The 26,520-nt window shown below is 41.9% G+C and overlaps 1 protein-coding gene across 4 annotated transcripts; it reads left to right on the top strand.

The window, feature by feature from the left end:
- Window positions 1-234: 234 nt before the first annotated feature.
- tnnt1 (troponin T type 1 (skeletal, slow)) lies at window positions 235-25,981 on the top strand. 4 transcript variants are annotated; one of them, XM_085453206.1, is made up of 15 exons: window positions 235-291; window positions 8,695-8,722; window positions 8,856-8,869; window positions 9,266-9,337; window positions 9,541-9,558; window positions 17,349-17,369; window positions 17,827-17,845; window positions 17,957-18,017; window positions 19,048-19,164; window positions 19,283-19,360; window positions 22,182-22,295; window positions 22,400-22,509; window positions 23,123-23,213; window positions 25,623-25,663; window positions 25,751-25,981. In XM_085453206.1, the coding sequence occupies exons 2-15, from the start codon at window positions 8,697-8,699 to the stop codon at window positions 25,794-25,796; spliced, it is 828 nt and encodes a 275-aa protein (XP_085309332.1). In that variant the 5' UTR covers window positions 235-291; window positions 8,695-8,696; the 3' UTR covers window positions 25,797-25,981. The 4 variants fall into 4 exon arrangements, with proteins under 4 accessions (XP_085309332.1, XP_085309331.1, XP_085309335.1 ...); XM_085453205.1 differs by having other exon boundaries at window positions 17,824-17,845; XM_085453209.1 differs by lacking the exon at window positions 17,349-17,369.
- Window positions 25,982-26,520: the final 539 nt, after the last annotated feature.

The following is a 26,520-nucleotide window of genomic DNA, read 5'->3' as shown; positions in this document are numbered from 1 at the left end:
CTCATCTTTCTGCCTCCCTTTAATCCGCCTGTGGCCCCTGGCTCCAGCCACACATACACATGTGCATGCTTTTGCACACAGACTTGCAGTTATTCTTGTATTGTATAGTCAGACACTCAGTAATTCTCACAGCATGCATACACGCATAGTCATTCAGATAGCACACGTGCACTCACTGTGCCACGCCGCCGCTCTCTATAAAACTGCCCTGGTCTCTGTACAAAAGCCATTCTGTCTGTCCCTGTCCCTCTGTTTGCCTTTGTCATCTGCTGATACCCCATCATCACACAGGTATGTCTTTCAGGCTTTTAATGAGATCTTTCTGGGGTTTTATTCTCACCAGTTAGCATAATTAAACAGTTAGACAATTAAACATCATAGAGTGCAAATTTTATAACCTTTTTTTTCTAATTTGATTTTTCTGGAGGTTTTTTTTTTCCCTCTGTGGGATAATATAAGTAAAACTAAATTTGTAGTATGTTCATCCCTGAACACAGCACAAAGGAGAAATCTGTAAAATACGAATATTAAAATCAGCAATTCAGGCCAGATAAAATAAATGGAAAACACGGCAAACTTAAATGTGTTAATATGAGAGAAAAATCCAAATAAATTTTAGATTTGTTACTGCACAGGACAATTGTTAAGGCAGCAATTAAGTGTTCAAGGAGAGGTCAACACAACACAGTTGTTGTATAGCTTCTTCAGAGTTTGCTGTCTGACAGCAAATTAACTCTTATGAGTATGTGTGTGCGTGTGTAGCATACCACCATCAGCGCTGTGGCTTTGCGGTCACTGTCAGCAGCAGACACAGTTGCTGATAGTCTGATATCAGACTGGTTGATTTAGCACTCGGATGATGTACTAACAAGTGTGCACAAATGTGCTTGTGGTACATTTCCAGCAGTTACATCATGCCTGTTTCTTTCATCATCCGGTTAGTCACTATCCAGTGTTTTTCAGGCCTGGATTGTTCCCGTGTTCAGTAGAGCCTTTATTTCAACAAAACAAACAACACAGTGGGAACTTGCATGTTCTCCCTGTGCTTGTACAGGTTTCTGCCAAGTATTTTGGAATCTTTCCCACATTTGGAAGATACGCATGCCATTTCAGTTGGACGTGTGTGAGGTGGATAAAGGGCATGGAGTACTGTATGACTGAAAATAGGGCTTGTAGTCTAAAGTACTTTGAATGGTCAACGAGACTAAAAAGGCGACTCATTAAGAAATAAAGTTACACTCCTGTTACACTAAGTTGGACACACAACCTAAAAACCACTGAAGCAGAGATGTGCTGACAACGATGGATACAAGCCTGTAAAAAAAAGCTTTTAAAAAAGCTGTTCTGGAATCATTTTTGTTTCCTTTTACAAACTGTTTTCCAAACTCCAACTTTCAAACTCTTTTGAGTATGACAACACAATAGCTCGTACTCAAAATAAACTGATGATATATTGTGCTGTGCGCTGTGCATGACACACACACACACACACACCTGTTGTCCTTGACTAAAATTAACCCACTAAAGCCTGTGCTAGTTGCCCACTGAAACTTGACCCTTCTCCAGATCCCCTGGTTTACTTATCCTCCCTCCATTCAGTTCCAAATAGGCACTTTCCAGCTATACCGGCAAGAAGTGTTGAAATATAAATATTTAAGGAATCCAATTGTCATTTCTCTCATTACCATGCGTCATAACTTTATTCATAGGCTTCACTGCTGTAAAAAATGGCTGGGCCCACCCAGATGTGGGCCTACAGTCACAATGAAACCAGTAAACCAGTTAGGTTGGTGTTCATTCCAAATCCACCTCAGTCAATGCACTGAAAACACTTTTGTTATTCTTGCAAGAAAGCACAACCCACTCGCCCAATGGGAGAGGAGAGCTTGTTTAATTAAGGTTTTACCCATCGTTGTACTTTCAGACACATGGCTTTGATTTGAGTTTACATGGAGGTTAATGCGTTTTTCTGTCTGCACTCCAACAATATCTCATGCTCAGTTCCTGTTTTCGTTGTTCCCTGACTTTCAAACCACGCTGTTCTCGGAAAATGTTATTCATATTTTTCATTTGGATCCATGACAAAGTCTGTTAGAATGAGAAATAGCTGTAAAAATCGGGTGGTACAGCTGCAGGAAATGTCACTTCATAAAATGAATGATATTAATGAAGCTCTAGGATTTTACATTCCTGATAAGAAGTGTTTTGAGCAAACAATTGCTCTGCAGCTCTATTTAAAAGGTGTTAATTAACCAGTATTATAAAAGCATTAAAATAAAAGTTCAAATTCATTAAAAATGAATTTAAATGAAATGCAATCCAGCTTTATAACTAGGGGTGGGTTTTGATTATCCAATATTATCCAAGCTAGAATCGATTTTAATCGGAAAATCGATTCTAGCTTGGATAATATGATATCGATTCATTAAAATCCTGAATCGGTTTTTAAATATAAATTTATTTTGCCCAAAACGCCAGAATCTCAGGTTAAACCTCACAGAAGTTTGACAACCAACAAACAGCTAAAAACTTAAATGAGAGCAGGTTGCACAAATCCACCGTTATACAGCGCTGTCGTTTTTTTTTTTTTTTAATTTAACTGTTTTCCGACAAGAAAGTCTCATTTCTGTTCAATACTGAAGAAATGTAAACTGTTTAAAATCATGCCAAATTGCAAAATGCTCAGCTGTGTCTAATCCAACCTCTGTGACTTTGCTTCACTTCAGCAGCATCAGGTAATACTTATATGTTAATTCATGGTTTTCTTCCATTTTTGATCTACTGCAGAATATTTTTAAGGTTATCTGCCATAAGTGTCCGTTACTGGGAATTTACTGCTAGTTGTGTTATTTTAATTAACAATCATGATGCCCATCATGTGTTTTGTAAGAGAAAGATGTGTAATATTGTTTTGAATGAACATAGCTAAGAGGGTGGACAGGAAGGGTGTAACGTTGGACCCAAGAAACATACGCTGGAGCGAATATGATGACAGCATAACTTTTGTTTAATACTGTGGTTTGTTTACTGGGACACAGACACTCCCGCTCTCTCTGCTGTCACGTCCGCTTCTCCCCTCCGACTGTCACTGCCAACATATAAAGAGACACAATCACTGTCAGATCCCAGCACACCTGTTCACCCCGCCCCTGCGCCGCCCCGGGAGCTCACTGCGTCACCCCTCCTCTGCAGCTGGCCAGAGACCACAAAGGACATTACATGAAAGGCCCCTTCATCCAGCATTTAATAAATGGCGTGGACACGGGTGCTAAACAAGGCCTTTCTGCTATAAAGAGTAATCAAAATCCCAGAAAGGTTAACCCTCCTTTCCACGTGAGTGTGTGGAATTTGCTTTATGTTTTATACATACCAAATGATTTGGAGGTGTACTTTTGGCATATGATCTTTAAGTGTCTTTAAGTGAGACTGAATCTTTATAATATTTTGATTTAATGATGAGTCCTTTAAGATGAATAATTATGTCTATCCATGATAGTGTTTTGGATCAGTACGTTTCTGGAAGTTATATATCATGCACTAAGCTAAGCTAACCTGTGGCTAGTGTGCATAGAGAGAAAATTAAGGCCATGCTGCAACTCCGAATGCTGTGGCTGATTTATGTACAGGCCTTCCTCCATCTGTATATACACATGCACACAGAGTGAGGGGGTGAGTAACAACACATGGAAGATTTCAGATTTTAAGACGTAGCATTAAGGAGCCGATGGGTATGCCAAAGCTGTGGGTCTAATGCTGGCACTGCATCACAGAGGGAAGAGAGGCCACAGCCTAGAACAATTCTGCCTCTTTCAGTTCAACTGCACAAATTCATAAATGATTCAAGACGAAAGGAAAAGGACCAGGCCACGATGGAAATGGTGATAAACGGGTCTTGTGATTTATTTATTTTTTTAATTGTTCCTACATGGAACTTTTTTCACTGTCTGTTAAACTTAAATCTAAACAGGAAATCAATCAAACACTCTTTCAAGCTCTCTCTCACACTGTGCTTATACTGTAATGTGCAAATGTGCTGAGCCAACATTACCACATTGTAGTTTCTAAATTATATTGCTTTGTTGGGTCAGTTTTCACATTTTAATGGGTTGCTAACGTGACACACCGCTTACAAAGTTTAATCAGAATTCCTTCACAATTTTTTGAGCTATCATGTTTACAGACACAATGATGCGCATTAACACAACCAAAAACATAACCTCCTACGTGGAGGTTATGAGGCTGACTCAAGACTTTTGCACAGTACTGTATTAGGGCACACAATAATGCGACAGGGACCGGAGCGCCTGAGATGAACTGATGAAAGAGCTTCATAGTTATCTGGCTGCTTGCAAAATGCTCGACTGAACATTTGAAGCTTGGAATTGAGCCACCTCCACCACCACCTTTCCAAACCACACCTGCTAACCTGTCAGACGCACCATTGAGAGAGTGCACTGAGGACAAACATCAAGAGAGAGAAGGGAGACACTAGAAAGTGAGAGAAACCCTATCTCTCCTGCTCTTTATGTGTTTGACCCCTGTCACATTCTCACCTGTTGACACTCCATCCATCTCCAACGTGTCCCCCTGCCAGGACGGTGTCAGCGCACACCCACTGTGAATGTTTGTCTCTGTGCAGGGTTTTATGTCAGAACAATGGCAGCTCCGATGGACAGTGTATGACTAAAAGCGTCACGATGGGGATTGTGTATTTTTCTGTCTCCAGAGTGATTAATCGCAGGAGCACAGAAACGTCAGTCACCTGTGATTTAGTGAGGACGACAAATCAAATGGTCCTTTGTTTCCATAGTCCAGCAAAAGCAGATTTTATATGTATATATATATATATATATATATATATATATATATATATATATATATATACACCCAGCACGCCCCTGCGGGCGGTTTATCCTTCAAGCTCGGGTCCTCTACCAGAGGCCTGGGAGCTTGAGGGTCCTGCGCAGTATCTTAGCTGTTCCCAGGACTGCGCTCTTCTGGACAGAGATCTCCGATGTTGTTCCCGGGATCTGCTGTATGGAGCGCCAGGACTGCCATAATGAATTAATTAAATACACCATTAAATAATTAATTAAATGTGGCAATAATTAATTAAAATTGGAATTAATTAATTAAATAAATAGTTATGACACATGTAATTAATTAATTATTGACACATTTAATTAATTATTTATGTATTTCACATTTTAATTAATTATTGACACATTTAATTAATTATTGACACATTTAATTAATTATTTAATGATATATTTATTTATTTCATTTTGGCAGTCCTGGCGCCTGGCTCTCATCATGAAATAATTTTATCTGTCAGCCTCACCCATCAAACTCAGGAGGCGGGGTTAACGCTGCCCATGCAGCTTCTCTAACATTTGATTGGTTGCCGTGCAAAGTAAGTCCAAACAGGTCGATCCTAGATAATCGATTGCTTGTGTAGACTTGGGGCAGCCAGGTATCCCAGAATGCAGATCAAATCACAAGCAGCAATGGTGGTGGTGTAGTTTTAAAATACCCCGTTTTTCTGTCACCAGCTACACTTTTAACGCCGTATGTCTGGTCAGGTTGTCAACATAGAACATGTTTGCAAAAGTGCTCAGATGTTTTCAGAGATTTCACTAGCTCTGCTAACAGTTAGCATGCAGAGTGCACCCAGGGGGTTACGTTAACCGGTTTGTTTACATATTCCACTCTCCGTGTTCCACATGTTGCATTCGCAGATTCTCATTTTCACCGAACGATCGTCTCTTTCCGCCTGGTCTTGTGTCTCTGTGCTTCTGTAACATAAAGAACGAGCTGACATTTTTCTCACGAAACCAGCAATCAGCTCAACAGACCCTCAGTTTACCTGCATGCATCCTCCTCCTCATCTGTCAACTGTTTAACACCTGCTGCTAATTCAAGAAACACGCCTACGTTACCTGGTGATAGTCACAGTTTAACTGGGCAGCCGGTGCTCAATATAAAGCAATGTCAGCGCATTTTTCTGCACAAGATAAGTAAATATAGTGTTTTCCCCGAGCGCAGAGCTGCTGGAGCTCGTTTCCTTACAGAGCACTTTATAGGCGAACAGCTTCATCAGCGGCTGATGTCCAATCACCGGCACACAGCTTTGAAACCTCAGCTGAGTTTTAGCTCTCAGTGGTTAAACGCTGGACTTCATTCACTCAGGTTCTGTCTGTCGGGTCACGTTTACTTCGCTGTTTTATTTACAACTGAGCAAATCGGTTTGGCTGAGGTTAAAGTTACGTTTCATAACTGCATAGTTTCACAGACGTTTAATGGTTCACTGGCACATGTGTTAGACTGAACTATCATCTAAATATCATCTGTTTTTTAATAGTTATTCAACTGTATTCTAAGCACCAGCTGTCTGTTAGAATGTGATTTTTTTTCTCTCTCTGTTGGCAGAGGTATAAAAATGCGCAGGAAAATCTGACGTGCATGGCAAACTTCACCGACAATATTTAGGGAGGAATAAACACACATCAAACATAAATGAACCATTTGTCTGTCTCCATAATTGAGAGCATTTTCTCTTCTTACGTCAACACTCTCTCTCTCTCCTTTTTTTTTTTTTTTTTTTTTTTTTTTTGCTTTTTCGGTCATGTTATGTTTACCTGTCAAAGGCTTGTTACAAACTATGAAACACATCGTGCAGACTTCTGGATGTTAGAAGAAAACTAATACTGCTCATGAATGAGACTAAAGGCAGGAAGGTGTCCTTTAAAACATGTTAATAGGACCTCCCTGTTTATATCATAGTTTATGATATAGCACGTGTATTTCAGTAATAGCCTGCTGAGGCCACTATACGTGCTGGCCTCATATCAAATGTGAAGGCAGACTGAGTCTATGTTTGACGTTTGTTTATATCTAATCTTCCTTTTCAAACATTTAAACAGCAGCGAGTCTGCAGCTGAGGGAATACAAACTCAAATTGTCGGAACAGGTTTGCTTGTTTCTTGGATTCATTTGGTGATTTATTAAATGTATAACTGTTATTCTAATCTGCTGCTGAGTCTCTTCCACTTTTCTTTATGCTGTATATTTTCACGTCTCTGGAATAGTTGGCAGTTAGATAGTCAGCTGGGAAACTTTGTGTTAACTCATGGAGCTGAGGATATCGTGGACATGCTGACCTCGCTGCGTGGTGTACAGAGCGAGGTCAGCATGATTAATATTCACAATAAAAATATTAGCCGAACATCATGAAGTCTGTATGTGTTTCATAGTGTCGAACAACCTTTGTACAGTTAAAGCCAGCAGTTACTACATGACGGAAACACCAACGTTATCTCTTTTATGTGTTTATACACAGGTCACGCTGATTACTGAACAAAAACCCAAAGATCAGATGTTAAACAGATTTATTTGCTCTCTCTCCTCCTTAAACATGTTTTTAATGTTAGTTATAATTCAGAATTGGCGACTGAAACACGTAGGACACATAAGAACATCAGGAAATAAAACATCGATAAATATAACCTCAGTAAAAGAAGTCAGCGGGGGTTACTACAGCTGTGTACCGGGGCCTGCGCTTTGTCGGTGGGATTGCTTGCGAGGCGAGCGGGTCTATCCCACGCTTTGCCGTGAGACTGTGCAGACATCTCCGAAATCATCGAAACACTTTTGCAAAGAGGCTGTATCTTGACAAACCGACCAGACACATGAAGATTAAACCACTACATTCTCGGCTAAAAAAATATTAAAACGGTATTTGGTGACACACAAACAGGGTTTTTCAAAGCTCAGTTCTGTTAGCTTCCACATGCCGGTTGTTGTGTGCTAGAAACAATGGCCACCAGGCCAAAGCAATGGTTTTGACTCGATCAGCGTTAACCCCGCCCCCTGAGTTTGATGGGTGAGGCTGACAGATAAAATTATTTCATGATGAGAGCCAGGCGTCAGGACTGCCAAAATGAAATAAATAAATATATCATTAAATAATTAATTAAATGTGTCAATAATTAATTAAATGTGTCAATAATTAATTAAAATGTGAAATACATAAATAATTAATTAAATGTGTCAATAATTAATTAATTAAATGTGTCATAACTATTTATTTAATTAATTAATTCCAATTTTAATTAATTATTGCCACATGTGTTTGCTTGTTTTAATTCTGGGCAGCCCGTAGTATACCATCAGTCTCCATGTACTGAAGGAATAAAGGGTTCCTTTGTCCTTGTAGGCTCTGCTTTAAATGGGGCAAAATTATATAACTGTTTAAACAACAGGATCGTTGCAGTTCTCATTTTTGACTGTGGCTCAGAAAGTAGAGTGAGTCAGTTGATCCCTGGCTCCTCTAGTCTGCATAGCAATGTCTTTGTGGGCTCTTTTTATGGAAACCCACCTGGCAGCCAGGTGCTTTCACCAGAGTGTGTGGGGCTTGTAGTAAAAAGAGCTCTGGGTGCTCCATTAGAGTCAAAAATGAGACATAAGTGCCGGTTCATTTTACCATTTCCCCTGACTTTCAATTTGCTTTTGTATTTATTCCCTAATTTTAAGATGAGATAATACTATTTTCTTTTCAATAATAAAAACATTAATCACTGCACTCTTTTGTTTTATAAAAATGCATTAGTTAGTTATGCAATCAGTTGGAAAAAGTCTTTTGCATTTATGTTTAACATCTTGGCGTCATCATCCTGCATTTTGATTTTGTTGCAGGCATGTCAGACGCAGAAGAAGAATACGAGTGAGTGAAATAGAACTTACAAGAGTTTTTCATTTGATGTCACCTCTCAGCTTTCACACTAGTGCAAATCCATGAGCTGACAGGCCTACTGATAAATATTGGTTTTCTCTCATCCTTTTTCTCACCTCTCCAGGGATCAGACAGTGGGTAAGTTCAGTCAGATCGGTCCATATCAGTCACATGCATAGTGCAGTAAAACCATTATGCCTTAAAAATATACTCTTTGAAGTGGAGTAAGTTAAATGTAAAGACCTCAGTAAAAACTTTCCTGATTAGCTTATGGTGTCTTTGTAACTTGATCACTTTGTCCATTATTGTTTCTGTTGGTGCCAAAAAAGCCAACAAACCAGGGTTCGCTTTACAGCAGGCCAACCCTGTGTTGGTTTGTTCACAAGACATGTCCACCTTTTAAATACACTATATAATCAGCATGGGTCTTTAATATGGACAAGACACATTAAATCAGACACATATAGTAATATAGTGACTGTACTATTGTACACACATCTGACGTGGTCTTTATCTTTGTTTTCCTTCTCCCAGAGGTTGAGGAGGAGCCTGAGCCTGAGCCTGAGCAGCAGGAGGAGGAGGAGCAGGCGGAGGAAGATGGAGGAGGTAAGGTGTTGGAAAAACTGTTTCCATTGCGAATGGATGAGAATTTTTCTCAATCTCCAGAGATGCTCTCAAAGAGTTGGTCAAGCACTCTTATTCATAAATGTTGCGGATGAACTGACCTATCACTTTTCCCTGTGTCCTTCTTTCCCTTGTTTCCCAACATTGTTGGCTAATATTCTGCTGTTGTTCTTATGGACCATCAGAGCAACAAGAATATCAAGGTAGGGTGATTCACACCAGCTTGAGTCTCAAGTTTGCCACATTTCATTTCATTAGTCACTCACTTATCAGCAGACTGAAAACTTTAAATGATTCAGAGTTTAGACACCACTTGTATACACACACACACACACACACACACACACACACACACACACACACACACACCTATCTATCTGTATACACACACACACATATATATGCATATATGCTTGTCGTTGCAATCTGTGTTTTAAAGGAGCAAACACTCAAAACAGAAGTTAATTATAATATTTGTTTGAGTGTGCCGTTTAAAGCTGCAGTAATAAATGTTGCTTTATTGGATCAAGTTATGTATAATGTGACAAGCTTAGCTCATAAAAACAAATGAACTGGGAATTTTACAAACTCTGTAATTGCCCTGTGCTCCGAAATTTAGTGACTTTCAGTTCATTGTTGGGGTTTTGCGGACCACAACTTTACTGTAAGAAGCTTTTTACTGTCCAGTACCACATAGCAGTTAGACAAGTTGGCAGCTAAGTGTAACCACTGTGTAATTAGCAACTAAAGCTACAGAAGCGGTCCTTAGAAGCTGGGTTTGCTTGATACAAATGGATAGAATTCATTAATATCAGCTGGATACTTATAACATGAAAGAAGCACATTAGTTCAGTTTTAAAAGCTCAGTAAAACATCATAATATTATATGAAGCTTCTGTTTTGGAAAATTTTTTCCTTTTAAAACTTGTACTATGTTTTCATTTCTTCATCTGGAACCATTCGAAATATTCTGGCGTTCATTATTACACAGAGTGCAAAGTGTATAGATGTGTTTCCTGCGTTTCCAACATGAAATCAGTTTGACCTCACAGAACATCTATGAGTCAAACTAAAAGGCATGCAAAAACATCTACATTTTGCAATAATGAATGCTCACAGAATATTCCAAAAGGCTACATTTCCCACAGCCACCATGTGCCAGTGTAGAACTGGCTCTAGTTGCATGATGGGAAATGATAGTTTTAAAGCAATAGCTAAGCATTTTGGAATATGTGCTTATTACTTGGATGCTAAGATTAGATGAGATGGTTGATAGAACTCCATCTTTTAGTAAAAGCTACAGCTAGCTGCCAGCTAGCTTAGCTTAGCCCGAGAGCTGGGGGGAAAAAACTAGCTAGCTACCAGCACCACTAAAATGAGTTTATTAGTGGCAACTTACAGAAACAGTGTTTCCACATTTCCAGTCTTGGGCGTAGATTTGTATTTACAGTACAACTTTAAATACTCTTGTTACGCCCCAGTCTAGGGGTACAGGAACGCAACACAAGTTTGAAAGAATTGCCCCGCCCTGGTCCCCAAAACCATACACAAAAGGAAACCAATTTCTTAGTGAATCGTGATTTATTTTTCTGCACTGCAAAAATGAAGCTCCGGGGTGAACAAAGGCCAAAATAACAAACAAAACAAGCTAAGTCAGGAGGAGGTGTTATCTACAACCCTATGTGAAATCAAATATCAAACAAAAGACAAGCGCTACACCTAACTCCCTAACTGAAATAAACAGGAGAAAACAGTGCAAGGAAAAACAATAAGGCAGCTCACCCCTTCTGTTGCAGTGCTATTTACAAGGCTATTTACAATGAAAACTAATGTACACACTATATACAAAACTCCAAAAAAGTCGCACAAAGTCACAGGCACAAAAGTCTCAGGTTTTGGAGGCCAGGGTCAGGTCTGCTGCTGCTGTCAGTGGCTGCCCCGGGACAACTGCTGGTGAGGGATTTGAATGAAGATCACATGGCCAGGGGACCAATCAGCAGCCGTCAGCTCATCCACTCCGGGACCTGCAAAGACTTAAAGGCACAGACAACAACAGCCACCAAAACAGATTATGGACAGGGCCATAACACCCCCCTTCCCAAGACCAAACATCTCCCCTAAAGATGTTTGGCGCTTAGGGGTTCCGAAAACCACGTGACAGCGCATCTGCCAGTACATTCTCTGTCCCTTTTTTGTGATGGATCTCCAGATTGAAATCTTGTACTAAGAGGGACCATCTCATGAGCCTTTGGTTAGAATTTTGCATTCGGGTCAAAAACACGAGGGGGTTGTGGTCTGTGTAAACAATGACAGGTGCTGAACTGGAACCGACATAGACCTCGAAATGCTGTAGAGCAAGCAATAGAGAGAGGGCTTCTTTTTCAATGGTGCTGTATTTCTGTTGGTGGGAGTTGAATTTTTTCGAAAAGTAACCAATTGGGTGATCAACACCCTGCCTATCCTCCTGCAACAGTACCGCACCTGCACCGTTGGCGCTGGCATCCACCTCAAGTTTAAACGGATGTGTGAAAACAGGAGCGGCAAGTACTGGTGTGCTGCAGAGGAGAGCTTTGGCAGACTCAAAAGCATTCTGGCATGTGGGGGACCATACAAATGGTTTTGACACACTTGTGAGACTGGTGAGAGGTGCAACTACATCTGCAAAATTCTTACAGAAGCCACGATAATAGCCGGCCATACCAAGGAACCGGCGAAGCTCACGTCTAGTGCGAGGCACAGGGAAATCTAGGATAGCCTGGACTTTAGCCAGCAGGGGGCGCACCTGTCCCTGACCCACCTGCTTCCCTAGATAAGTCACAGTGGCCTTACCAAAGTCACATTTGGCAAGATTTAGGGTAAGGGATGCCTCTTGTAATCTTTCAAAAATCTCCGTGAGTGTTCCAAGGTGATCTGACCAAGTCTCTGAATAGGCTACAATGTCGTCTAAGTACACTTCACAGTTTGTGACACCACCTAAGACAATGTGCATAAGGCGTTGGAATGTGGCAGGGGCATTTCGAAGGCCAAAAGGCATGACGGTGTATTGGAGGAAGTGGTCCGGAGTGACAAAAGCAGAAATTTCAGATGCACGCGGAGTGAGGGGAACTTGCCAATAACCCTTTAATAAGTCCAGTTTGGTGACAAACTTTGCGGAGCCAACCCTGTCAACACAATCTTCCATGCGGGGAAGAGGGTAGGAGTCGGGTTTGGTCACACTGTTCACTTTTCGAAAATCACTACAAAAACGTGGAGTTTTGTCTTCCTTCGGCACAAGAAGGCATGGGGAACTCCAGGCACTCGAACTAGGGACAGCAAGACCATTTTCCAGCAAGTAGGAAACTTCTTGCTGAAAAAGTGCACGTTTGGTAGGGTTCACACATAAGCGTGTTGTTTGATCGGAGGGTGGTCACCTACATCTATGTCATGTTCGAGGACAGTAGTGCGAGACGGAGTGTCAGCAAACAGAGATGGGTAAGTATTGATCAGAGAACACACATCGGTCTGGGCGGCCTCATCTAAATGTTTTAGGTGGGAATTCAACTTATCCAATACTTCAGAGTTTCTGAGTCGGGAGCAACCCTCAGCACAAACGAAAGCTAAGCCATCACTTTCTGGGCTATACTGAGACGGGGATGCTGGCACAACTACCGACACGGCAGACAGCGCAGCAGGGGATGAGGAGGAGTTTACACCTGCATCACGAACAAAATAAGGCTTCATCAGATTAACATGACACACACGACGCTTTCTCCTACGGTCTGGGGTACCTATAACATAATCTGTGTCACTCAGTTTCTCTTGGACAGTATAGGGCCCACAGAACTTTGCCTGGAGAGAGGATCCAGGAACGGGTAGGAGAGTCAACACTTTGTCACCCACTTCAAATTTTCTCTGCACGGACTTTTTGTCGAATTTCCTTTTCATTTTTTCCTGAGACGCGGAAAGAGCCTCGCGTGCAATTTCGCATGCTTTATGCAGACGCTCCCTAAAACAACTTACGTAATCTAATACGTTCTGCTCGGGGGTAGCTGTGTCGGACAGATATCTCTCTTTAAGCAGCCGCAGGGGACCACGCACTGTGTGTCCAAACACCAGCTCTGCGGGACTGAAACCCGTGGACTCCTGCACACTCTCCCTCACCGCTAGAAGGAGAAGTGGCAGACCTTCGTCCCACTCTCTTCCTGACTCGAGGCAGAACTTCCTCATCATGGCTTTTAAAGTCTGGTGGAAACGCTCAAGCGCACCCTGTGATTCGGGGTGATATGCACTGGATTTTTGATGCTTGATGGATAGCGATTTTAAGACCTGAGCGAATATCTTGGACATGAAGTTAGACCCTTGGTCTGTTTGAACTGATTTGGGCAAACCGAAAAGGGAGAAAAAGTTTACTAATGCTCTGACAATGGCTTTGACTTTGATAGTGCGTAACGGAATAGCCTCGGGGAAGCGTGTGGCGGCGCACATTAAAGTCAAGAGGTACTGATGTCCTGACTTGGTTTTTGGAAGCGGACCTACACAATCGATGATTATGTGCTCAAATGGTTCGCCTAAGGCTGGGATTGGGTGCAATGGAGCAGGAGGAATAACCTGGTTGGGTTTTCCGCTGACCTGGCAAACGTGGCAAGAGCAGCAATATTTGGTCACATCAGTCTTCAAACCTGGCCAGAAAAAGTGACGCAGAATACGAAGGTAGGTCTTCCTAATTCCTAAATGTCCAGAGAAACTGTCATGTGCTAGGCTGAGTACTTGGTGTCGGAAATTTTGCGGTACAACTGCTTGTTGAAATACGTTCCAGCCAAGATCACTAGAGGAGGGAGGATGCCATTTGCGCATTAACACATCATTTTCAATGCTGTAGACACGGGGATTCTGATCGCTTGAATTTGCGGCAAGTAAACATTTGGCCAAAGTCGGGTCATTCTGTTGCGCATGAATGAAATCTGTTTTGTTTACCTCAAAAGACAGGTCAGGTGTAGCGGGTAGCAGTTTATCAGACACACATTTTTCAGCTTTTTCCACAGGCAGTTCAGCTTTCTCAGGAACAGCTTCAGAACATAGAAAAGAGTCAGACAAGTCAACATCACCATATTTACGCTTGTGGGCGCGTGTGACAACACAGGCAGGAAAAACAGAGGGCAGACTGTCAGCAGCAGACTCGGAAACAAAATCAAAATCATCGACGGGGTTTTCAATTACTTCAGGGATCGGGAAAACTTTACCATTGGCTAGATCATTCCCCAGAATCATAGTAACCCCCTGCACGGGCAAGCGAGCGCGCACCCCAACTGTTACCGGGCCCGAAACGAGAGGCGACTGTAGGAAGACTCTGTGCAGCGGAGCTCGTAACACACTCATTTTCACTCCCCACACGAGAGCATCAGCACCACAAAACGAGTTACTTGAGAAAGGCAACGCGCTTTCCAAAATGAGAGACTGGGCAGCCCCAGTGTCGCGCAAAATTACAATCGGCACGCGATCCTCCTCTATTCCAGTCAGTGAGGCGAACCCTTGTGAAATGAATGGTCGGTAACTGCTGTCAAGACTGTCATTTCCTGGTTCATCACTGACGGGATTAGGAGTAGCAACCGATTGAACAAAACCAATGCTTTTTGGCTTTTTCCATGTGTGAGTTTGCTCTTTGCGACGGAGCGACGGACAACTGGCAATGAGATGGCCAGTATCATGGCAATAAAAGCATTCTCGGACAGTCATGGGGACCTGATCAGGGCGCGTTTGACGCTTAGGAGAAACCCTCAAACTCCTCGCAGGTTTCGACAACGGGGCACATTCACGGCGCACAGCTGAAAACGCAACGCGATGGGTCAACACAAACTCATCTGCGAGAACAGCAGCTTTAGACAACGAATCCACCTTTTGCTCATTGATATATACAACAACATTCTCTGGAAGACACGTTTTGAATTCCTCCAGCAGGACCAATTCTCTTAGCTGAGCAAAGTCCTTCACTTTACTTGCAGCTAACCACTTATCAAACAAGAGAGTCTTCTCCCTGGCAAACTCTACATGTGTTTGGTTGGCAGATTTGTCACACGACCGAAACCTCTGGCGATATGCCTCTGGAACTAGCTCATAAGCCCTTAAAATAGTGGATTTCACAATTTCATAATCCAGGCTGTCATCAATAGACAAGCTCGCACACACTTCCTGTGCTTTCCCCACCAATTTACACTGCAGCAACAAACTCCACACATCCTTGGGCCATTTCAAAGTGGTTGCGATGCGTTCAAAGGCATTAAAGTAAGAGTCAACCTCACTTTCTCTGAAAGGTGGCACTAAAGCAATTTGCCTGCTTGCATCAAATTGGTCAGAGGAGAGTGAATCAGAAGATTTACTCACAACTTTACTCACTGGGGTAGAGGTAACATTGCGCTGCCGGGAAGGATCCAGCTCCATAGCCCTTATGCGGAGATGCATAAGCTCAACTTCTTTGGACTTAGTCGCAAGCTCCACCTCTTTCAGGCGAAGGGCGAGCCCAAGATCCTCTGTAACCAATCCTGTTGATTGTCCGGCTGGGCTAACGTTTGGGATCTGAATGGCAGCAGGAGCCTCCGCCCCTGGCGACACCCGTCCACTGGGAGCTTTTGGGATGGTTGCAGCAGCTTCTGCTCCCGCATCCACCACCAAACCTCCAGTCGCCTCAACCGGCCGAGGTTTCGACTCCGCAAAAACCCCCTTATCCACCAGCTGAGCTGTCAGGCACTGCTTAATTTCTGCCTTTTTAGCATGTAAAGGCACACTAACATTAAACAAATCTGCCACCAACAACAAATCCGCCTTTGTGCATCGATCCAACTTATCCACGGTGGGTTGTAGTGCAAAATCATCCACATCAAAAGTCATTGTGACTAGATCACCCCCAACACTACAAGAAAACTGCAGACAACCCACAAAATACAATGAGCAAAAAGAATGGCAAAAGAAAAAAAAAAGGACGAGCCCCCACTTTATGTTACGCCCCAGTCTAGGGGTACAGGAACGCAACACAAGTTTGAAAGAATTGCCCCGCCCTGGTCCCCAAAACCATACACAAAGGGAAACCAATTTCTTAGTGAATCGTGATTTATTTTTCTGCACTGCAAAAATGAAGCTCCGGGGTGAACAAAGGCCAAAATAACAAACAAAACAAGCTAAGTCAGGAGGAGGTGTTATCTACAACCCTATGTGAAATCAAATATCAAACAAAAGACAAGCGCTACACCTAACTCCCTAACTGAAATAAACAGGAGAAAACAGTGCAAGGAAAAACAATAAGGCAGCTCACCCCTTCTGTTGCAGTGCTATTTACAAGGCTATTTACAATGAAAACTAATGTACACACTATATACAAAACTCCAAAAAAGTCGCACAAAAGTCTCAGGTTTTGGAGGCCAGGGTCAGGTCTGCTGCTGCTGTCAGTGGCTGCCCCGGGACAACTGCTGGTGAGGGATTTGAATGAAGATCACATGGCCAGGGGACCAATCAGCAGCCGTCAGCTCATCCACTCCGGGACCTGCAAAGACTTAAAGGCACAGACAACAACAGCCACCAAAACAGATTATGGACAGGGCCATAACAACTCTAATCCAGGTATTAGCTAGAAAGGTAATTGGTATATATTCCAAAAATAGCTAAATCCTGCAGCACCAGATATAACCTGGAGCTTCTTCTGGTCATTTCACACCTCTTTTCCCATTCATTTATCATGTTTTTTCCCCCTCTATTTTTATTTATTTATCTATGTTTTACTTTCTTTTGTTTTTCACTTCCTTCTTCTGGATCTTTACAACTTCATTTCTTACTCATCCGTATTTTGTTCTCCTTTCAATTTTTGTTCCCACTGTTTCCCTCCTACCACCTTTTTTGGTTGCTGCCTCCTCTTTCTTGCTTTGCTCATGTTCACACTTCACCCACAATTAACCCTCCTTTTCATTCCATATTTTCGTGTTACCATCCTTCCATGCTTCACTGTGTCTTTATGTGGATGGTCCTTCAGATCAAGATGCCCAGGAGGAAGGTGAGATCTAGTAGGCGTGCAGTTCCCTGAAGTGGTCACACTCATCACTTTCTGTTGGCACTGTGTTTACGTCATTAATTATCTAACACACTGAGAGCAGGTTAACTTTTGTGGTTCTCACTGGACTCTAGCCTTTGAAAGCTATGTTATGTAGTTTCCTAAGTTATTACTTTCCATATGCCTCATTTTCTGGTAAAATCTTCCAAGACAGCCTAATACAAACTATGTGGTCAAATTCATGTAGCCGTTTAGTGTACCCAAGCCCAGGTTTTTTAATAGTATTATTTCACATTTTGTTATAACATTTAAAAACCCCGTGTTGCATTTCTTTCTCACTCCCATGCTTGCTGTGTATTGAATGCAACATTTTGTATTTGACTAATGACAACCAGTCATTCTAAACACTTTTTACTCATATAGCCATTTGTTTTATCTTTGTCTCTCTTTTATTCAGAAGAAGAGCGCCCCAAGCCCAAGTATGTTCACTCCATCTGTTTTTCTTATGTTTTGTAGCAGAAAACAGATGTTCTCTATTCATTTAAAGAACTGCAGTCTCACTTTGAATCTGTCGTATTTTTTACCTTCAGACCCATGGTGCCACAACTTGCTCCCCCAAAGATTCCTGAAGGAGAGAGGGTGGATTTTGATGTAAGTCACAAACATGATATTAAACCAAAACATCTTAGTAATAAATCCACGGCAGACCTCACCACGTTTTCATAATTTTCAGCACACTTAATCATTATTTCACAAACTTGGCTGCAGCTCTCCCTCTGCCAGCCGCGCACATCACCCACAACACACCCTCAGGATCCAGTACCATTTATGCAGGGCGGCGTGATGAGCCAATGCAGCTCCGGTGCGTCAGCTTCTACTGCAGCCGTGCCGCAGCCACGCCCACCACAATCTTTATATTCCTTTTTTAATTTTTTTTTTACACTTTTCTCTTTTAAGTTAGCAATCACAGTCATCTTAATCTTAGTCAAGTTTCAATTTTGGAATTATTTCTGTTTCCTTTACCCTCACTGTCCCTGCATATTCCTAGCCTGTAACCAGATCCAATCCCTTTGCCAAACACATGCCAGCCAGGGCAAGAATAAGTTTGTTAATATCTGAGACTTGCTGCTGTTTTAGGTGTGCAAATTGACTTTAACACTGTGTACATACTCTTGCAGCATTTTAAGGACATTTTCTTTTAAGCGCTGTGGCTTAGATTGTTCTTCCACATCTGAATCGAAACTCATTGTGTAATATATCTTTCTATGAATACGGTGTTCCTCAGGGACTGGTAGTAGGATCACATCTTGTTGTGCACATGCGTCTAATTATACAATGTTATTTATTGTTATTATGCCAGAAACATTAATCTTCCTGTTACATTTAATTATTCCTGCAGCCTGTAGTCTATCTAAGATCTATCAACAGATATGCTACATTTTCTGAAAACTGTAACTGTCCCAAGAATTTCAAGTTTGGGTAAACTATTTGAAAAACAGTTTCTGGCCAGTACAGCACTGTAGTGAAGCTGGTAACACTCTTTCCTCACAGCAAGTAGATTCTTGGTTCAAACCAGCTGGTTGGTTCAGACCTCAGCATGTGGTCTTTGCATGTTTTATCTTGCACTTGTACTTGACCCTAAATCTTTTTCTAAGTTACAGAAACATTCTTCTTCCCCCAGGACATCCACAGAAAACGTATGGAGAAAGACTTACTGGAGCTACACACTCTGATCGATGTACACTTTGAGCAGAGGAAGAAGGACGAGGAAGAACTCATTGCTCTTATGGAACGAATTGTAAGTTTACTTTGCTACCAACACCTCTCAAAGCAGTTGAATCCAACAAATGAATCATGTGTAGGATAAATGCTTCTTCTGTGTTGTTCTTAATATTACATGTTTTGCTGTCCTGTAGGAGCGTCGTCGTGCAGAGAGAGCTGAGATCCAGAGGGTTAGAGCAGAAAAGGAGAAGGACAGACAGAACAGAATTGCGGTAACACTCTGACATAAGTCGTTTTAAGGAACAGTTCTCCAGGCTTCTTGAAGGATATTCAAAGCTTGTCTTCGGATGTTTGTCTGCCTTTTTCACCCGTTCTCTGTCACGGTGATCCTCAGTTAGCTTGCAAGTCAGATGCTTTCCAACAGTTTTAACATGGTGGATCAAAATCTGACTGTACTTTTCTACAATCATAATTCCATCATTTCTGACAAGATCCCCAACACCACTGGCTGGAATGGAGCCCCAAAGCATGACAGAGACTCCAGTGGGTTTAACAGATGGGCTGTAGACCCTCACTGTAGTCCCTTTCTCCTGACCTCCTTACTTATCAACAACAGTTTGAATCAAAAGTTTCCCGTGAATCCATCACTCCATAACACCCATTGCCACTGATTTTTATTCCACCAGCTTCTTCATCTTCTTCTCCCCCGTTGCCCATCCTTAACCTCCTAGGACCTGGCGTCCACATATGTGGACATCATATTTTGGGTAGTCGAGACTAAAATATCTATTTTTACTGTAGGGCCTGATATCTGCTTACGAGGACATTATGCTGCCACTGTTCTATCAAAATTTAAAACGGATGTCCTCATATGTGGCTCTCATTTTTCTCAGAAACAAAAATTAGGTAAAAATCAAAATCTGGTAATTCTTTGTTTTTACATTCATCAGGTCCCAATCGGCCCAAATAGCGAAGAAAAATTAAAAATGCTGCCATGAAAGGTTAAAGTGGCTTCATCACAGCGACTATTCCACAGAATATTGTGCAAAAATACGTCCGTCAAGATTTGTTGTCTTTAGTAATTTTTAGAGATTCAACTAAAGAAATGAGAACAAATGTGTTTTTGCAACAGGCTGATAGAAAGCTACAAATACTAAAGATACAATTTAAAAAATATGCTGACTGTAGGTTATGTGTAGAGACAACCTAACTCACTGTCTTTTTTATGATTGAACGTGCTATATATCAGTGTGTAGTGGCAAAACCCTGACCTCCAAAAATGGTCAGGTACAAGAACTTGACTGGAAATAAATGATACCAAACCGATGTCTAAAGACATAGGGAACTGTTGTTGAAGACCACTTGGCTCCTTGGAAGCAGAATATAAAGAAATGAGGGGTTACTCTAGACCAGAGGTCTCAAACTTCAGTCCTCAAGGGCCGCTGTCCTGAATCTTTTCCATGTGTCCCTGCTGCAACACACCTGAATACAATTAGTAGGTCATTAGCAAGAATCTATAGAACTTGACTGCATGGTGAGGTGGCAACCCCTAACCCCACTCAAGTATACCCATATGGAAAAGATATATATAAATCTTATAAAGTTTGTATCTGTCTTGTGTGAAACTTGTATGAAAAGCATACAAGAGTGAAAACAGATATAAGATCCCTTGAAAAATTATATAATGAAACTTGTATGTTTTGGATACTTACTAAAACAATGTATGAAAGTAATGAGAAAGTGGCCACTTTCATGAGTAAATCATAGAAGTTTTTACGATTTCTTTTCCATATGGGTATGTAAGTGTTTGGAAAAATGTACTTCTAAAAGTACTTTTATTGCACTATGTTAATTCACTCACGAGCTGCTGTAACATGAATCCAGTGGCTGAAATCATGCAGTCAAGAGCTGTGTCCCAAAACATCGGCTGCATCCTTCGGAGGACCCGGCCTTCGCGGTCTACGTGGGCCCGGTCCTTCAAAGACCGAGAAGGCCGGAAGTGCGAGGCTGTGAAATGGGACGGTCTACCCTTCAGATTTGCGTCACCGGAGTTTAACAAACTCGGCCGTCTGCTCCTTGCTATCTAAAATATAACAGGAGACTGCCGTAAATTCTCGACCGTCTCACACTTCTGTTTAATCGGTTTTCTGTTTAACGTTTATTCAGCTGTGGGAAAATCCCGGAGGAACCTACCCGATGGATTAATAAAGTTGTATTTAATCTAATAATCTAATAACTTTGATCTCAGCCAAACCGATTTACTCCGGAACAAATAAAACACAGAAAAAAGGAAAACAATTATTTCCAATTTTTAAGTTATCCGAGTGACTTATATATCATGTTTAACCTGAGTAGCGAAAGACAGCGGGGGTCTGAAAACGATGAAGCCGGGAGTCCACTGCTCTCGCTGGCTCGAGTGACCATTGAACCCCCCGGCTTGCTATCGAGCGGGTGGGTGACAGACGTCTCCGAAAACGTCGGCACACTTTTGCAAATATGCGATGTCTTGATAAACCAAGCAGATATTTGTAATTTACACTGAAAATATGTTAAAAGTTTATTTTGTGGCCCAGAAAGATTAATAAGAGTAATTTTAAAACTCAGTAGCATCATTGTTGGCAGCTGAAATTTGGCTGGGCTATGAATTCTGGGATATGGTGGGCCACGAAGGACACACCCGACCCATCCTTCAAATTCGGGGAAATGAAGGACGCATTTGTCGGCCGCATTTGAAGGAGTCAACGAATTGGGACAGCCTTCATCGCCTGGCTGTGATGTAATCAGCCTTCAAATGCGGCCTCCGGAGGATGCAGCCGACGTTTTGGGACACAGCTAAGGTCTACAGAGTCTAATAAACTACTAATTGTATTCAGGTGTGTTGCAGCAGGGACACATGGAAAAGATTCAGGACAGCGGCCCTCGAGGACTGGAGTTTGAGACCCGTGCTCTAGACTTTGGCACAGTACCGTATGTTTTGAATTAAGAATACCAAATGTCAGTTCAGTTCTCTGGACATTTTACCACAGCGTGTCTCTCAGGTCAGCCAAACTGTTTCCAAATGTGTTTCTGGCTCAGTTTTCGTTCATCTGACAGGAAGAGCGTCACAGAAAAGAAGAAGAGGAGGCCAAGAGAAAAGCTGATGATGATGCAAAAAAGAAGAAAGTGCTGTCTGGGATGGGGGCGAACTTTGGAGGCTTCCTGGCCAAGGTAGACAAATGGCTGTTGTCAGTCTGGGGTGTGATGGTGATGATGAGATATGGAGTAAGTGTTTACATATAGAATAACTGTGAAACATATGTGTTCTGTCCCAGGCAGAGTCGAGGAAAGGGAAGCGCCTGACAGGCAGAGAGATCAAGAAGAGAACTCTGGCTGATAGAAGGCAGCCACTAGCCACCGACACTCTGAGAGAGGACGGGCTGAAGTGAGTCTCCTCCAGTTGGGACTGTAGACAGCTAAGTAGTGATTATAATAAAATAACTACTATAACTTCTCTATAAAGCAGCCCACCTTTTCTTAAAGCATTTTCCAGAAACTCAAGATAGTGATGATGCAGCAATAATGTCATGATTTCAGCACAATGATTTAATGTATTTATAAAGCTCAAAGATCCAATGAATGAGTGGTTTGTAGAACCAACTTAGCTAGATTAATTAGACAAATCCACAGTCACTGACTACAAATGTGTAGCCTGCTACAAAAAGTAATTCTATCTATTTTTCACTTAAATGACTTAAAGCAGCGGTCCCCAACCCCCGAGGAGGATGTTACTCTCAGTGTTGTTGGCGCACTTCAGGAGGACGCTGCTAATAAAGTTACACAATCACACAGTGAATTTGCGTTTATTATTATATTTACAAAATACCACCGTTTTTGTCTCAGTCGTATCATTTTATTTTGTTGTATTTATCCGCCACACCTTAAAGGCCGGTCTGTGAAAATATTGTCTGACATTAAACCGGTCGCAAAGAAGGTTGGAGACCGCTGACTTTAAGTAAAGGAAGATCATTTCTAACTTTACGAACTCTGCGTTCTAGGCAACGGGCCCAAGAAATGTGGAACTGGATCTACCAGCTGGAATCTGAGAAGTTTGATTTCATGGAGTGCATGAAACACCAGAAATATGAGGTAATACTGCAAACGCACCTCATCACTTTAAATGTCACTTTACCCTGCCAGTTTTGTTCTTTCATTCGAAAATGGAAGGCTTTCTGTTTCATCGGCTGTGACATGAGGTCGGTTATGTAAACACAGGCAAGTGGGATATCCACCGAAACCTCAGAATCTTAGCTAAAAGATCATATAAATAATTTCCACTAGGGATCAATAAAGTATTCTGATTCTGATATAAACCATTTCTATGACCACCAAATACAGTGAAAACAACAAACCATTAAAAGAGCAGTTAAATAATTTCACGAAATTGACATAACACACAAACAAGTGAACCCCGTGTTCACTCTGACCACGTCTAACCAGCCAAACAACTAATTTTCTAAAAGCCAACATCTCACAGATTTCAAAACTGCAAGTTTCATCAAGCTCCGACCAAAGTTCAGCCGCAAAAGAAGACCACAAATAAACTGCTGTATACAACATCTCTCATCCAAACAAACATTATGAGCCCTTTGTTTCCACTGCTAAGTGCTCTCTACAGGGAGTGCAGAATTATTAGGCAAGTTGTATTTTTGAGGAATAATTTTATTATTGAACAACAACCATGTTCTCAATGAACCCAAAAAACTCATTAATATCAAAGCTGAATGTTTTTGGAAGTAGTTTTTAGTTTTAGCTATTTTAGGGGGGTATCTGTGTGTGCAGGTGACTATTACTGTGCATAATTATTAGGCAACTTAACAAAAACAAATATATACCCATTTCAATTATTTATTTTTACCAGTGAAACCAATATAACATCTCCACATTCACAAATATACATTTCTGACATTCAAAAACCAAACAAAAACAAATCAGCGACCAATATAGCCACCTTTCTTTGCAAGGACACTCAAAAGCCTGCCATCCATGGATTCTGTCAGTGTTTTGATCTGTTCACCATCAACATTGCGTGCAGCAGCAACCACAGCCTCCCAGACACTGTTCAGAGAGGTGTACTGTTTTCCCTCCTTGTAAATCTCACATTTGATGATGGACCACAGGTTCTCAATGGGGTTCAGATCAGGTGAACAAGGAGGCCATGTCATTAGTTTTTCTTCTTTTATACCCTTTCTTGCCAGCCACGCTGTGGAGTACTTGGACGCGTGTGATGGAGCATTGTCCTGCATGAAAATCATGTTTTTCTTGAAGGATGCAGACTTCTTCCTGTACCACTGCTTGAAGAAGGTGTCTTCCAGAAACTGGCAGTAGGACTGGGAGTTGAGCTTGACTCCATCCTCAACCCGAAAAGGCCCCACAAGCTCATCTTTGGTGATACCAGCCCAAACCAGTACTCCACCTCCACCTTGCTGGCGTCTGAGTGGGACTGGAGCTCTCTGCCCTTTACCAATCCAGCCACGGGCCCATCCATCTGGCCCATCAAGACTCACTCTCATTTCATCAGTCCATAAAACCTTAGAAAAACCAGTCTTGAGATATTTCTTGGCCCAGTCTTGACGTTTCAGCTTGTGTGTCTTGTTCAGTGGTGGTCGTCTTTCAGCCTTTCTTACCTTGGCCATGTCTCTGAGTATTGCACACCTTGTGCTTTTGGGCACTCCAGTGATGTTGCAGCTCTGAAATATGGCCAAACTGGTGGCAAGTGGCATCTTGGCAGCTGCACGCTTGACTTTTCTCAGTTCATGGGCAGTTATTTTGCGCCTTGGTTTTTTCACACGCTTCTTGCGACCCTGTTGACTATTTTGAATGAAACGCTTGATTGTTCGATGATCACGCTTCAGAAGCTTTGCAATTTTGAGACTGCTGCATCCCTCTGCAAGATATCTCACTATTTTTGACTTTTCTGAGCCTGTCAAGTCCTTCTTTTGACCCATTTTGCCAAAGGAAAGGACGTTGCCTAATAATTATGCACACCTGATATAGGGTGTTGATGTCATTAGACCACACCCCTTCTCATTACAGAGATGCACATCACCTAATAGGCTTAATTGGTAGCAGGCTTTCGAGCCTATACAGCTTGGAGTAAGACAACATGCATGAAGAGGATGATGTGGACAAAATACTCATTTGCCTAATAATTCTGCACTCCCTGTAGCTCACATTCACACTCCAACAAACCCATCAAGAGCAACTCAGGGTTCAGTATCTCACCCAAGGATACCTTGACATGCAGACTGGAGTAGCAAGGGATTGAACATCAACCGTGGCAGATAACCTGCTTTACATCTTGAAGTAGACTATCTCAACAGTAGCAGTCAATTCAAAGATGTGTTTTTGATAAATAAATACAACTAGAAAGTAAAAATTTAAAAAAGAATTTAAAAAAAAAGCTCAACGTGTGTAAAAATTTGTATACACGTTTCAGCGTTTTACTCTAAACTCTATTCAACAGAATATGTTAATTGTGTTTCTGTGATCCTGCAGATCATTGTGCTACTGAACAGAATCCAACATGCCCAAAAATTGTGAGTAGTCACTTTTATACAAATAGTCAGATTTTACTCTTGTTTTTTCTTTTTTTAAATTTCCTCTGTTCTCCTGTTGTCCTCCAGCAAAAAAGGCCACGGCAAAGGAAAGGTTGGCGGTCGCTGGAAGTAAATCCGGGAAATTCCAAAAAGGAAAACCACAGGACAGATGACAGGGGAGAAAAAAATGAAGTCGCTGTGGGAATTAAACATTTCTTCTCCGTGCTTCTCTAGTATCAGAGCCTTTCTGCCTTCATTTTAAGAATGTGGTAGATATTATATCTCACTGCAAATGGATAATAAAATATATGCACTGTGTTTTGAGTAGCATCTTGAGTCTGCTTCATTTGTTTTGATTTTGCAAAGGCATGTATGCACATTATGCGGAGCAAGTCTAATTAAAGCATTGCATTTGTTCTGATTCTGCTGCTTGTGGATCACAACTTCATCTGTTGTCAGTGCTCGTATATCTACATGGATAAATAAGCACAAATGAGCACATACGTTTACTTAATTTTGCTACAAAATGTTTATTAAGCATGGTTGTGAGACTCTGAGAAACATGAGGCATTTCTTATCGGCCACAACAGAGCAGCCTGCTATGGTTGGCCTGCAAGATGCCAAGGTGACCACGGAGACGAAGGCTGCTGCTGAGGGGCACCCAGCACCCACTCCCGAAAAAGGAGCTGGCTGCTACACTCGGGCTGTAGCCCTTAGAAGGTGGACTACATGCTGTTGCGGCACTGAGGAGGAGCCACAGGGTCCCCAGAGCCCTGCCTAACACCAAGACTTAATCGTGGCCTGACTCTGTTCCTGGGGAGCTAGCCAGAGGTTGTCCTTAGGACAGGTCACAGCTT

The sequence above is a fragment of the Copadichromis virginalis genome, linkage group LG4 (genome assembly GCF_057382275.1).
Source record: "Copadichromis virginalis isolate Kocher_CV1m ecotype Utaka linkage group LG4, C_Virginalis_male_GT1.1, whole genome shotgun sequence".
In the NCBI taxonomy this organism is placed as follows: Eukaryota; Metazoa; Chordata; class Actinopteri; order Cichliformes; family Cichlidae; genus Copadichromis; species Copadichromis virginalis.
Note: the sequence above shows the minus strand (reverse complement) of the source record. Positions and strands in the feature narration are given on the sequence as shown.